Raw genomic sequence first — 13,100 nt, 5'->3', positions numbered from 1 at the left:
CCTGTTCCCCCCCCCCCCCCCCGCTTCGTGTCCCACTGCACCCCGGCTTCCGGCCAGAACCCCCTCACGCCCCGCCTCCTGCATCCCGGCCCCCGCGGCTGTCACAGGCTGTCAGAATCTCTGCGTGAGCACAGGGCCAAGCGTGCCAGGAAGACCATCACCCCGCCAAGTGCAAACACAGACACCGAGGGACACAAAACCCGCCTGACTTTCAACCCAAATCAGACCGAACCCCCATCCATCTGCACACACCCGCTCATTGGTCGATTGGTTAGTCCCTCCTCTCACTACGAACCTAACACAGACAGGGACCTTCTAGAACTTTCTTCCCCTCTGCCGGGCAGAGACCTACTGCCCACCGTGACTTTGTGTGGGAGAAACGTGAGCGCAGGTCAGCCAGCCCCCTGCCAGCGTGACTAGCTCTGTCACCTGCCCGTACGTGAGGCTCTGCTACTTATTACACAGAATTTTATTTGGGGCCGGGTTTGGTGTTGGTGAATACTTTGAGGTGTCTCTGATAGTTTTTCAGATACAAAATGTATTTACGATAAATAAAAACAAAATGCAGCACAGCCAGGCTGAAGTGACCTGTGCCAGCTGCGGGCCAAGGAGATTCGGCATGAAGGCCGCGAACGCAGGCAACCAGGCGACGCCAGTAACGTAGCTGGCTCAAGAGAAGACCCTCTGGGCCCAGCACTGATGCTCCCGACCCATCCCTATTCCCCTCATCTTCCCTCGGGATTCCACAAAAATGCGAAGGGCTTTCAAAGGGACAGTTAGGGGACAGAGCCACCCAAAATACATGCACTAAGTACCTACTGCGTGCCAAGCATTTTACAGCATCATTCTGAGCTTTTGGTCATATTACCGTGTTAAGGCTATATAACTCCCACTCCTGGAGGCCCTACCACCCCCAAAAAACCGTCAGTGTAACTGAGCAGGGCGTACGTACCTGGCGAGCTCAGCCTGGGAGGGTCCCGCACTCCTCTGGGCAGGCGTGCCATCCTGGGGGGCCAAGGCTGAGCCACACCCTGGCCTTGGGGGCCACGAGCTCACTGCCCACCTCGGGGCAGTGAGCCTCAGCTACGGAACAAAGGACTCGAATTAGTCCCATTCTGAAGGTGCACACATTCACAAATTATCCGAAGTATAAATCACGGGGAAAAGATCATTTTCCAGACCTTGGATTCGATCCTGGGCCGGGCATCTGCTCCCTGCCGGGGATAAAGCAGCCGCCACAGCACCTCTGCGCCACCTGGGAGGGAAAAGAGAGAGCGCTCGCCGGGTCCCCTGGCCAAGGCGCAGCCTCACCTGCTGCCAGCAGCCCTACTGTGTGCTGAGGCCGAGGGGGCAGCGAGTGCAGACCCGGGGACCCAGACGGGGCGGGGGTCCCAGATGAGGGAGGGTCCGCCCGCCTGGGAAGATGCTACTCGTAGCTGCCTGTGGAGTCAAAGCTCAGGGAGCCGAGACTTAATGGGGTCGCACGAGGGCCCGGGCCCCAGGGGTGGGGCTCGCCAGGAGCTGGGGAGTCCCTGGGCAGAGGCTGGATGCGAGCGCCAGTGTGGACCTCAGCGGGGTGGGCGAGCGGCCTGGGTAAGGCTGCATGTGTCCTGTGATGGCTACTGTGGAAAACGCATGCTTGTCCCACAGTCCAGACTTGAATAATTGCAGACAAATTTATCCAATAACTTTTTAGAAAGAAGCGAGGTTCCAGTGAACAGGACAAGAGCGGACCCACCGAACGCTTGCAGCAAAGGTAAGATTGGGGGGGGCCCACGCTGACCCCCCGGGGGGGACCTGCGCGATTAACAGGGCGGGCGATTAACAGGGCGGGCCGGCATTTGGGAAGAAAGGTTAAAGGGGTGCTCTGTCCGCAAGAAGAACCACGACAGGGGGCACCCAATACCTCTGTTCACATATGCGAGCGGCTATAATTAGCAGGTCCTGGGCCAGCTGTCCAGTCCCTTTGTCGACAACCAAATTAGCCAAAAGGAGCTGGGAGTGACCACGTGAGCTTTTCGGGGAGATGGAGGCAGACACTGAGGCCCCCTAGGTCTCTGGTCCGGCCTCCCATGGGGCCACAGGCTGCCTATGTGGACCTCAGGCCTCTCTGGCCCTGAGGATCCCTCATGGTCCCCAAATGGCCACTAACCTCTACGCCCACCCGTGGAGGGAGGAAAACTTGGCTATCAATGCTGCCCCTGCCTCTTTCTTCCCGAACTGGGCCTTCTGAACTTGTAAATCTAACGGCCATGAAACAGCGAGCACCCCGCCCCACCGAAAGGGGCGTGGTCAGTATTAGGGGCCAAGTGGCGAGGGTCCCGCCTGACACCAAGCAGACACTCAGGAAACATCCATTTGAGTAAATAAAATCTACGTGCCCCGCCTGGACGCCACGTGCCCGCTGCATCTGCACCGCGCAGCCCTCAGAGCCGCGCTCCTTGGCGGCTTATCGTGGGGTGTTCAGTGGCCGAGGCACGTGCCACCGCCACCGCCAGTCACAGCCCTTGGGCAAGTCAGTTCGCCCCCTGAATTCCGTTCACTCTCTTCCAAGGCGGGGGGTCGCCACCTCATGGGGTTAGCGGGATCGTTAAGGTTGACATCCCGCGGGAAAGTGCTGAGCTCAGCTGTCACGGTTACGGCAGAGGCTCTAGATGCAGTGCCATCGAAGCCTGTCACAGTTTGCCAAGGGCCCGGCAGGCCACCCCCTTGTAAATGGGATACTGAGGCCGGCCCCCACTACCCACTCCGGCCCCCACTCTCCCGGGGCTGCTGCTCCTGGCTCATCCACACAGTCACAGACCCCCGGGACCAGAAGGAGCCACCAAAGACACAAACAGGCTCCACAGAGACCCCTCCCAGCCCAGCGGTCGACCCTGGACAAACGCTAGAAGAGACCACCCAGCCTGTGCTCCCAATAGGGGCTTCCAAGTGGGGACCTCTAATTAAATAAAATAGGAGGACCCCCAATTTTTAAGAGCAGTTGATGGAACTGAGGTGGGGTGGGGGGTCCCTGAGCACCACCCGTTCAGCCAAACCCCTCCCTCACCACTGCTCCCCTGGGTCAACCCCCAAGCACTTCTCAGGACTCCCAAGGGATAGGAGTAGGGCGAGAAGACCACTCTCCAGCCCACCCTGCAGATCTGGGAAACTGAGGGCCCAGGAGGCGGTCTCCCCGAAGGTCGGCGTGGGTGCTGGCAGCTGGCAGCTCCTTCCCCTCCTCGCTCGCCTTGAAAGGCAAGAGCGGCCTCGGGAGCAGCTGATTGGCCGGGCTGCTTCAGGCAGCTCAAAGAAGGACACGGTCTGTGACCCCCTCCCAGCCCCTCCCACGGGTGGCAATCTCCCCCTCCCAGGGTTATTCTGGGCAGAGTGATCAGCTGCCCCCTGGAGCTGCCAGTCAAGGGAGGGCAGGGGGGAGGGACTCGGCCGCAGGAACACTTCTGGCTCGGGGACACTGGCCTGGGGAGGTGAGGGGCTGAGGGGACCCTCCCCGAGAGGCCCCCTGCCCAGTCTGGTTTGGGATCAGAAGAGAAACGCTGGGGACAGCCCCAGCTCTGCCATGAGTCGCTGTCTGTCCTGAGTCACAGTGACTCCCTTCCAGAGACTCAGTTTCCTCAATGAGGCCTGAATGTCCTCAGAGGAAGAGAAGGGAGTGAGGCCGGCTGCTCTCACGGTTGGAGGCTCTCTCACGGGCAAGGCCCAAGTGGTCCCCAGCCGCAAGCCAGGGGGCTGAGTGGACGAGGCAGGGGCCTGCGAGGGAGGCGCCCACTCGGGCTGCACCGGGCCAGCAGCCCCCTGCAGCTCCCACGGTCCACTGGACCCTCCTCACGGGCCCCAGAGGCCACTCAGGACTCCCTCCTCTTTCCTCGGCCGCCTCCACGGGGAGGCTGAGTGAGAAACGGCCACACCAGGGGAACCTGGAAGTCCCCTCAGCCTTCGCCCGCCAAGGACGCACCTTAACCTGCACGTTAGTTCAGCAAAACAACTAGCGACAACCCGTGGCCCTTCTAGTGTCCCTGAATGCCCACTAGGATGCTCAAGGCCCGTCCAGGACCAGGGCAGTGGAAGTCACCTAGTGCCTAAGGCCTGGTGGCCCTGTGTCCCTCACACCCAGGTGGCCCCCGAGTACATCCCAGAGGCAGACAGGGGTCTGCACCTGATGTTGGCCCTGACGGCCCCCCCGGTAGCTTGGAGAGCCAGGGGCTCCAGGTGTGACGGCTGGTGTCAAAGAGGCCAGAGAAGGGGACACGCGGCAGAGAACCCCATTCTCCCTCCCTCGCCCCCCGCCCTCAGGCCTGCTCGCTCCCACTGCTCCACCTTCCTCCTCAGCAATGTGGGCCTCCTGCCCTCCTCCCGTCCTCACCTCTCCCCTAATTCCTCCAGCCCCCGCCCCTGCCCCCCGCCCCAGGCCCAACTCTGCCCCTAAATATCCTCTTCCTCTCATCTCCCCTTCCAAGCTCTATTTTTAAAGTCAGATTTCCTTTACTGTACAAGTGAGCTGACGGGGAGAGGTATTCGCCGAGGGATTGGCGCCCCCCCGGCCCCCCACCCCCACCCAACCCTTCATAGACACACGTTGGCAGCCCTGACCCAATGGGCCACTTGCTCAGAGGCAAGCCAGGAGCGGACCTGACGGGGAGGCTCTGGTCACTGCAGGTGGTGAGGCTGGGGTGTCCGTCTGCGGGTGCTGGCGGGGAGAGGATCTGACTCGAAGACCCAACCAGGTGTATTAAATCCTGATTATTTTTTTGAAGGGGGAGGGTGGGAGTTGAGAATTTCCAAATCAGATATTTCTTCAAGAAATCGTCCCGAGGCTTGAGACCTCGGCGTGTGTCACGCTGCATTTGTAGGGATGAGGGCCCAGAAAGGAGCAGGCAGCCTGCAGGCGTGGGGGGCCGTCCGGAGCGGCAGGTGGGAGGGCGGAGGCCCCTCCGCTTTCTGAAACGGTGGCCCCAGTGATGCCCAAGTCCTCGCCAAGGGGCAGCCAGCTGGGCCCAGGAACCCTCACCGGGGTTAGGGGGAGACCCCGGCCTTGCCCCCCCAGGACCCTCACTCACCTCAACTCCAGCACTGTGGCATGTCAGGCGAGGGCACGGTCCTCGCCTCCTTGCTGGTGACGGAGTGGTGACTCTGCAGAGGGAGACTGCACCATTCTTTCCACATGCCTGGCCCGGGGGAAAAAGAATGGGGACATGAATTAATGAATTACCCACGGAGGTACTAGCTTTAAAAACGAAACAGAACAAAAAACCCCAGGGACAATCAAATCGAGATGTGTTTGGGGACAGAAGCCCGGTAAAGTATGAGGAGGAACGAGAAATTGAAGCTAGAAATTGGAGATGGTGAAAATGTTTGGTTTCGTGCAAAGGAATTTAGGCTTTTTATCCTATGTATTGAAGAGCGATGTCAAGATTTTTCAGTTTAACAAACACTTGGTGTGACTCGTTCCGCGCTCAGGCCTTTGGATCTGATGTTGTGAGCATAAAATGTGGAAGGTTTTAAACTAAGAATCGCACGAGTAAATTTGGGTGCCATGCTAAGTGATTTTAAGTGGCGGTTTCATGAATAGACATTTTGGGAAAGAAATCTGAACTTGATTTTGAGGAGAGACAGGATCGAAGTTTTCTATCGTGGTAAAGCATTTGGGTTCTTGCCATAGAGTTTTAAGAAACGTGATGGTGAGATTTATGCTCGTGGGAGGTTAAGTCTGCTGAAAAACACATGATAGAATGTATTTTAACGCCAATGGCTTTGGACTTCATATTATAGGAAACACTGAAAGTTGTGAGTAGAAAAGGAACAGCCACAAATTCCAGTATCGTGCTAAAACGTTCGGACTTTCTAGGTCGAGGGGATGCTAAAGTGGCTTGCAGAGCACGCGGAGATGTGATGGCGCTTAATCACAGGACCCACACGATCAACACTAGGAATACGCGAAAATATTGGGAACTTATTTCCAGGCTCCAGCACAATTATTAGATTTTTGCACATGCCTCGGAATTTTATTTTAGCCAATAAAAAGTTCTAAGAGAGGGGCATGGTGGGATTTTGTGTGTGTGTGTATATTCGATAAGTAGTTTGCAGTGAAACTGCAAAATAAAATTCACATTTTACCCTAAGAATGTGGACTTTTATTCCAGAATTCCACAACTGAGAGACAGTGGAAGATTTTAAGGCAGAGTTACAGGATCGAATTTTATATACTGTGCTAGGAAGTGTGAATTTTATTTTAAGGGATGACAAGATCAAATTTTTATATCATGCTAATAAGTTTGGAGGTAAGCCAAAAAGGGGTTTAAAAGAATGACGGGGTGAGATTGAGGGTTTTTTATAGACCAGTCTGAAGATAAATTACATGGTAAAACGTTGCAATTATGTTAAGCAGTTGGGACTTTATGTTACAGGCAATGAAGAAACCTTGAAAAGTTTTAAATTGAGGAGTTACATGATCAAACTTATGCATTTCGGCAGAGCTACAAAAGTGGATTTTTATGGTAAAGATAATATAATCAGATTTTTATAACATGCCAAGGAGATGAAATTTTATGGGAGAGTTGAAGGCATTCGAGCGTTTCATTTTGGGGAGGGATATGATCTCATTTGTGAGCCCTCGTGCAGAGGCATTTGGACTTTAGCCAGTACAGGGTTTTAAGGAGTGACTGATGAGAGTTTTGTCTCCAGGGGAATTAGCTGGTAAAACACGTTTCATGCTAAGGTGTCTGGATTTGATGAAACAGATAATGAGCGAGTGTGGACAGCTCGAAGGAGGCAACCCTTGGCACAAGTACACTCTGTCTGTATGCAGAGGAACTGGGTCACTTAGAGGGAGGGATGGAGGGGCGGGTCTTATGCAAAGGTCGTATAATTGATCTCACATAGCACGCTGAGAAGTTTGGACACTATTTTGAGGGATGACAGGATCCCATTTTTGTGTCTGCTAAGGAATTTGGATTTCAGCCATTAAGCGAGTTTAAGAGAGGAACATGGCAACACTTCTGTGTTTGGTTAAGAATGGTGTGCAGAGAAATTGTAGAGTAAGATGTATTTTTCATGCCAAGGAGTTTAGAGCTTGTCTCGGAGGTGATTACGAGATATTATAGGGTTTTAAGCAGAAGTTACAGGACCAAATTCATGTACCTCGCAAGGAAGTGTGACCTTTGGAGGAATGACATGGTCGAATTTTTTTATCATGCTTTCGGGTTTGGAATTAAGCCAATAAAGAGTTTAAGAAGTGGCCCAGTAAGATTTGGGGTTCTATATCCATCAGTGTGCAAATAAACTGCATGGTAAAAATTTTTTTTTTATGCTAAGTGATTGGAATTTCATATCATAAGCAGTGAGAAGAAACTTTTCTAAGCTTTAGACAGAGAAGTCACGGGATAACTTTTATGCATCTTGCTAAAAAGTTTGAACTCTGAGGTTAAGGAGTATGAAGATCGGGTGTTTATAACATGTCAAGGATATTACATTTTAGTATCAAGACAGGATGTCGAAGGTTTTAATCGGTTACATATAAGTGTGGACTTTCTATTAAGACAATGTATGATCGAGTTTTTAAATCATTTTGCTAAGGAGTTTAAATTTTAGCCAATAAAGAGCCTTAAAGACTTTAAGAGACATACTGAGATTTTAAATTTTAGCCAATTTAAATTTTTTAATTTTAAATATTAGCCAATAAAGGGTTTTAAGAGACATACTGAAATTTAAATTTTTAAATATTAGCCAACTTAAATTTTAAATTTTAAATATTACCCTATAAAGGGTTTTAAGACAGATACTGAGATTTTACATTTTAAATTGTAACCAATTTAAATTTTTTAATTGTAGTCAGTATAGGGTTTTCAGAGTTTTAGAAGACATACTGACATTTTTATTTCTAATAGATAAGTCTGCCAATAAATTTGCCAAATTTTGTATTTTGGTTAGAATTTTACATCAGGGACTTGGCATTTCATGATAATAATACACACCTTATAGGACTTTTATGAAGAGGAAGTGAGTTAATTTATGTGACGTGCTCTGTCTATGCTGCTGTGATGAAGACAGATGGTGACCGATGACCAGGAGGATTTTACGTAATTCGTACATTATACTAAAAAAATGTACTCTCTACCTTGAGGACAGACATGATCGTAATTTTCTATTATTCTAAGGCCTCAGAATTTTAGCCAGAAAATGATATCGGTGAGTTTATGTGTCAGGAATTTTTATGCTAAAAGATTTGGATTTAGCATAGTAGACAGTAAATAAACAGCAAAAGGTTTTCATCAGAGGGCCTGCGGGATCAAATTTAACTGTCACGCTAACAAGATCTTAATTTTGAGAAACAGCAGATCAGAATTCTGAATCTTGTTGAAAAGTTTGGATTTTAGCCATTAGGGGTTTTACAGAAGGGCACGTGTGTGTGTGTGTGTTTGTTTTTCTTTCTTTTTTTTTTTTTAACGATCAGCCCCATGGTTAAAGAGAAAACTCAGAAGTAACGAAAGGTGTTAAATAAATGTATAAAGAGCAGGAACCGTAGAGTTCATTTCTGGAATGACCAGAAGTCCATGTGCCGTGCGAGAAGAACAGTGCAAATCACCCAACCAAAACGTCTCTTTAAACTCGGTCTCGGCGCACTAAACCACCCAGAACTAGACATTCGAAAAGCCATTCCAGGGCGACCAGGTGTCAAGGGTACCTCTGGCTCTGCCCCATCCCCACCCCTCACTCGATATCCCAGCTCCACTGGATACACCCCCCTGCTGGGAGGAAACCAACCAGCACAGAGAGAGGGGTGTCTACCAGAGCGAAGAGGTCAAGGTCAGCCCCACCTGGGGCCAGTCAATACGTGTGCACACGTGGGACTGAGGCCCGATGCTGGAGGTAGAACCCCAACACCCCTTCCCCCCAAACAAAGAGAACAATCCTGGGGACGTGCAGATTTTAGGAGGGGTAGGAGCTGACGGGCAGGTCTCCTGAGCAGCTCAGAGCTGTGGAGAACACAGCATTGGAAGTCGATGAGAGAAAGGAATAGAAATCAGCCCAGAATTCCGAGTCAGAATCCCGTCACAGATGCGCACGTCTCTGGCACATCGTACAAGTTTTGTAAATGTTTACGGGAAAAATGCAACCCGGAATCCAGATCTCTATATCCGGCCTCCCCAGGTTCTACAATGAATCTGGGAGAGGAAATAAGAGATATTTGGGGCTGCTGACCCAACGTGACAGGTCAGTGGCCAAGTGCCCGTTTTCCCCTCTTCCCCTGAACTGGTCAAACCGTGGGCGTCTCTGCTGGACGGCCCCGCCCCGCCAAGCTTGCTCCGGGGTGCCTCGCCTGCCAGGCTAACAAGATGTGACCCCTGTGCCTTCTGGGTGACCACAGGAGGGAAGGAGGGTCGACCAGGCACAGGTGCCAGGGAGAAACGAGCGGCCAGTACACCCCGCCAGGTGCCTGCCGGCAGGCCACAACAGCACCCCGGGCCCATCGCCCCAGAAAATTGATGGGCTGTGAATTTCTCACAGCCATGGGAAGGAGGCCGGCCAGACAGGCAGGGTGGGTGAGACGGTCAGGGGCTGACCGATTCTCTCCCTGGGGGCACCCCGAGTGGGACGCGGGGAGGCTTCCCCCAGTCTGTTCTCGTTTGTCTTGGAAAACCTGACCCTGACCTCTCAAGACCCTAAACGGCTGTCTTTACCCCGCGCCCCGCCCCCCACCAGGGTCTGATCTCTGCGCCCGCAGTCGCCGGCCAGACGCATCACCACCTTACCGGTCTTCAGAGAACACTCCTCCCAGCCGACGAAATGATAGAACCCTCTGAAGACTCATTTGAGACGATGATGGAGCGTAAGAATCCATCATCAAAACAAATGGAGTCCTCCGAGGGCTCATCCGGCGCCGCCGTGGAGATGTCAGGCGGCGGGGCGCAGGCGGAGGCAGGGCCGGCCAGCGGCCCAGCCCAGGAAACGGAGGCGCTGCCCATTGATCTCCTCCAAGACATGGAGGGGCCATCCAGTGGCCCACAGAGGGAAATAACGGATCCACCCAATGACCTACTCCAAGACCCGGAGGAGTCACGCGGTGGTTCCCGCCGGGAGCTGGGGGATCCGGTCGACGAGGCACCTGGCGAAACGGAAGAAGCGTCAGGCTACGCGTGGGGGGTGCAGGACGAAGACGACGACAGCACTGACCTGGAGGCCGCGGGGGACGGGCCGCGCCCCGAAGAGCTGACCGACGCCTCGACCGCGGAGTTCATGGCCATGGTCCGGTCCATCATCTCTCTGTACTTCCGGATGCAAGACCTCAGGGAGCAACAGAGGGTGGCGGAGGAGATCTTGATGAAAGGGGTCAGCGCAGGCCACCTGCCCATCCCGAAACCCTTCTCCGGGGACCGCAGAGAATACCACGAGTTCATCGTGCTCTGCCAGCTGATCCTACAGAGCTACACCCGAATGTTCTACAGCGACCACCTGCGCGTGGGGTACATCATCTGCCACCTCACGGGCCTGGCCTTGGAATGGGCCAGAGCTCTGATGGAGGAAGAGAGTCCCGTGATCAGGGACTTCCCGTCCTTCCTGGAGGCCATGTCCGACGTGTTCGAGTACCGGCAGGCGCTGCGGGTGGCCGAGGAGGCCATGTTCAACATCAGGCAAGGGGACCGCGCCGCCATCGACTACATCAACGAGTTCCAGGGCCTGGTACCCACCCTGGGCTGGCCGGACGAGGTCCTGCAGGCCCACCTGTGCCAGGGGCTCAAAGAGGAGATCAGGCACTATCTGTTCCGCGTCCCGCAGCCGGACTCGCTGGACAGCCTGATCGTGCTCGTCCTGCAGATAGAAGAGAAGCTGGCAGAGAGACGGGCGATGCTCAGGCTGCCCCCGGAGGCCCGCCCCCGGAACCTGACCTGGATCGACTCACCTGCTCCGGAGAGGTGGATGGTCAGCAGCTGGCTGCCCTGCGAGGTCCACCCCACCATCGACCGGGACCACCTCTTCCTGCTGCTCATGGTGAGAGTGAACCCTTACCACAGCGTGGCCGTGCAGGCCCTGGTGGACTCAGGGGCGGGCGCCAACTTCATGGATGAGCGCTTCGCCCAAGAGCACTACGTCGAGCTGTACGAGAAGCCCTACCCGCAGCAGATCCAAACCATGGACGGTTCGCTGATCGGCAACGAGCCCGTCTGGCTCTACACCGAGCCCCTGGTGTGCATCCACCAGAACCACCAGGAGCCCATCGAGTTCGACATCGTCCCGTCGCCCAACTTCTCCGTGATCCTGGGCATCAACTGGCTCCGCGTCCACACCCCCGAAGTCGACTGGGTCAAAGGCCGCTGCACCTTCCACTCTCCCTACTGCCTGAAGAACTGCTTCCGCCCACCCCCGCCATGCATCGCGCTGGAGGAACATGCCATCAGCCTGCTGCCCGGACTGCCGCCCCAGTATTCCGACCTGGCCGACGTGTTTAACCCGAAGGAAGCAGATGATGAGACTTCCGACCAGCCAAGCTCAGACGGATCCGATGATCTTTCTGAATCAGAGCCCTCTGAGCTTCAGCAGGCTGGAGACAGTGATCACAGCGAGACCTTCTACGAGTGTCCCTCGTCCGCGCCTTGGGAACCTGTGGGTGCTGGGACGCAAGAGGGAGCCAGGCTGCGGGATGAGTACTGGGACCTGCAGGACATGCTGACCGACAGACAGGACTACATACAGATGATTCCGGAACTGTTCGACCAGTTACACGGAGCGACATGGTTCACGAAGCTGGAGCTGCGTGGGACCGTGGTGGAGGAAAGCATGAACATAAAGCAGGCAGAGGATGTGTGGCGGGCGGCGTTCGGTCTGGAGCTCCAAGAGATGGAGAGCTACAAGCCCTTCACGATCTCCCCGGACCCCACCATCCCTCAGAGCGTGCTGCACTTTATCCTCAAGGACATGCTAGGCTACTCCGTGCTGTCCTACGGGCAGGACGTCCTCATCTACTCCATGAGCCAGGAGGAGCACCTCCAGCACGTCCGCCAAGTCCTGGCTCGCTTCCGGCACCACAGCGTCTACTGCTCCCTGGACAGGAGCCAGTTCCACCGGCACACGGCCGAGTTCCTGGGGTTCGTCATCACCCCCAAAGGCGTGAGGCTGAACAAGAGCATCGTGACCACCGTGACGGGCTACCCCATCCCCGGCTCCAAGAAGTCCCTGCGCCACCTGATCGAGTTCATCTTCCCCTACCGCCACTTCGTGGAGCGCTTCACCATGATCACCGAGCCGCTGGTGCGGCAGCTCCTGACCAGCAGGCCCTTCTTCTGGGCGGACGAGGAGCAGGAGGCCTTCGAGTGCCTGAAGCGGGCCTTCCGCAAGGCGCCCCTCCTCCACCACCCCAAGCCCCAGAACCCCTTCTACTTGGAGACGGGCGTCACCAAGACGGCCCTGCACGCCACCCTGGTGCAAATCGACGACCAAACGGGCAAGAGAGTCTCCTGCGCCTTCTACTCCCGAAACATCTCCCCGATCGAGGTCGAGTACTCCGCGCTGGAGATGAAGATCCTTCCGATCCGGGCTGCCTTCATGGTGTGGTGCCGCTACCTGGAGAACACCGAGGAGCCCATCATGATCCTTCTGGACAAGGAGGACCTGGCCTCTCTGAACGATGACAGGCTCACCGCACTTCTCCCCGGGCATTGGGTGTACTTCTTCTCTCATTTCCACTTTGACGTCATGGAGCAGCCCGGGCAAGACCGCGGCCGGCCTCTGCCGCCCACGAGGAACCCGGGCCGCGGGCCGGCCCAGCCCCGCGACACCGCCCGGCCCCTGCTGCTCTGCGCCACCAGAGGCCCCCCCAGGGCCCCGCCCCCGGAGTCCGGGGAGGAAGAGGGAAGCGAGGACGCGCCTCCCCAGGAGGAGCCCAGCGGGCAGACCCTCCAGCAAGAGTTCCTGGCTCGCATCCCAGCTGACCAAATACTCAGCAGCCTCCTGGCCCACCTCAGCGTGGCGCAGATCAGGGCGGTGATCCTGCACTTCTTCCGAGGCCTGCTGTTCTGGAAGAACACGCTGGCCGTGGCAGCCCTGCTGGTGATGCTGAAGGCCAGGCCGCGCCTCCCGCGGCTGCCCGCACGCGCCCTGGAGCTGGC

The 13,100-nt window shown here is 55.3% G+C and overlaps 1 protein-coding gene and 1 long non-coding RNA gene across 2 annotated transcripts in view; one reads left to right on the top strand and one right to left on the bottom strand.

Moving 5' to 3' along the window:
- LOC107196672 overlaps nucleotides 1-1,709 on the bottom strand; it is a 72,844-nt gene extending 71,135 nt beyond the window's left edge. The window contains exons 1-2 of the long non-coding RNA XR_001518099.2: nucleotides 1,182-1,709; nucleotides 953-1,083 (exon numbers count right to left, since the gene is read on the bottom strand). This is a non-coding gene — a long non-coding RNA (uncharacterized LOC107196672). The remainder of the gene's footprint in view (nucleotides 1-952; nucleotides 1,084-1,181) is intronic.
- A 6,117-nt stretch (nucleotides 1,710-7,826) lies between these two features.
- The window catches only part of RTL1 (retrotransposon Gag like 1), a 5,877-nt gene continuing 603 nt past the window's right edge, over nucleotides 7,827-13,100 (top strand). Inside the window, exon 1 of the mRNA XM_025042126.1 lies at nucleotides 7,827-13,098. Within this exon, the coding sequence (XP_024897894.1) occupies nucleotides 9,784-13,098 (3,315 nt within the window). The 5' untranslated portion in view covers nucleotides 7,827-9,783. The remainder of the gene's footprint in view (nucleotides 13,099-13,100) is intronic.

The sequence above is a fragment of the Pteropus alecto genome, unplaced genomic scaffold, assembly GCF_000325575.1.
Source record: "Pteropus alecto unplaced genomic scaffold, ASM32557v1 scaffold8, whole genome shotgun sequence".
Lineage (NCBI taxonomy): Eukaryota > Metazoa > Chordata > Mammalia > Chiroptera > Pteropodidae > Pteropus > Pteropus alecto.
Note: the sequence above shows the minus strand (reverse complement) of the source record. Positions and strands in the feature narration are given on the sequence as shown.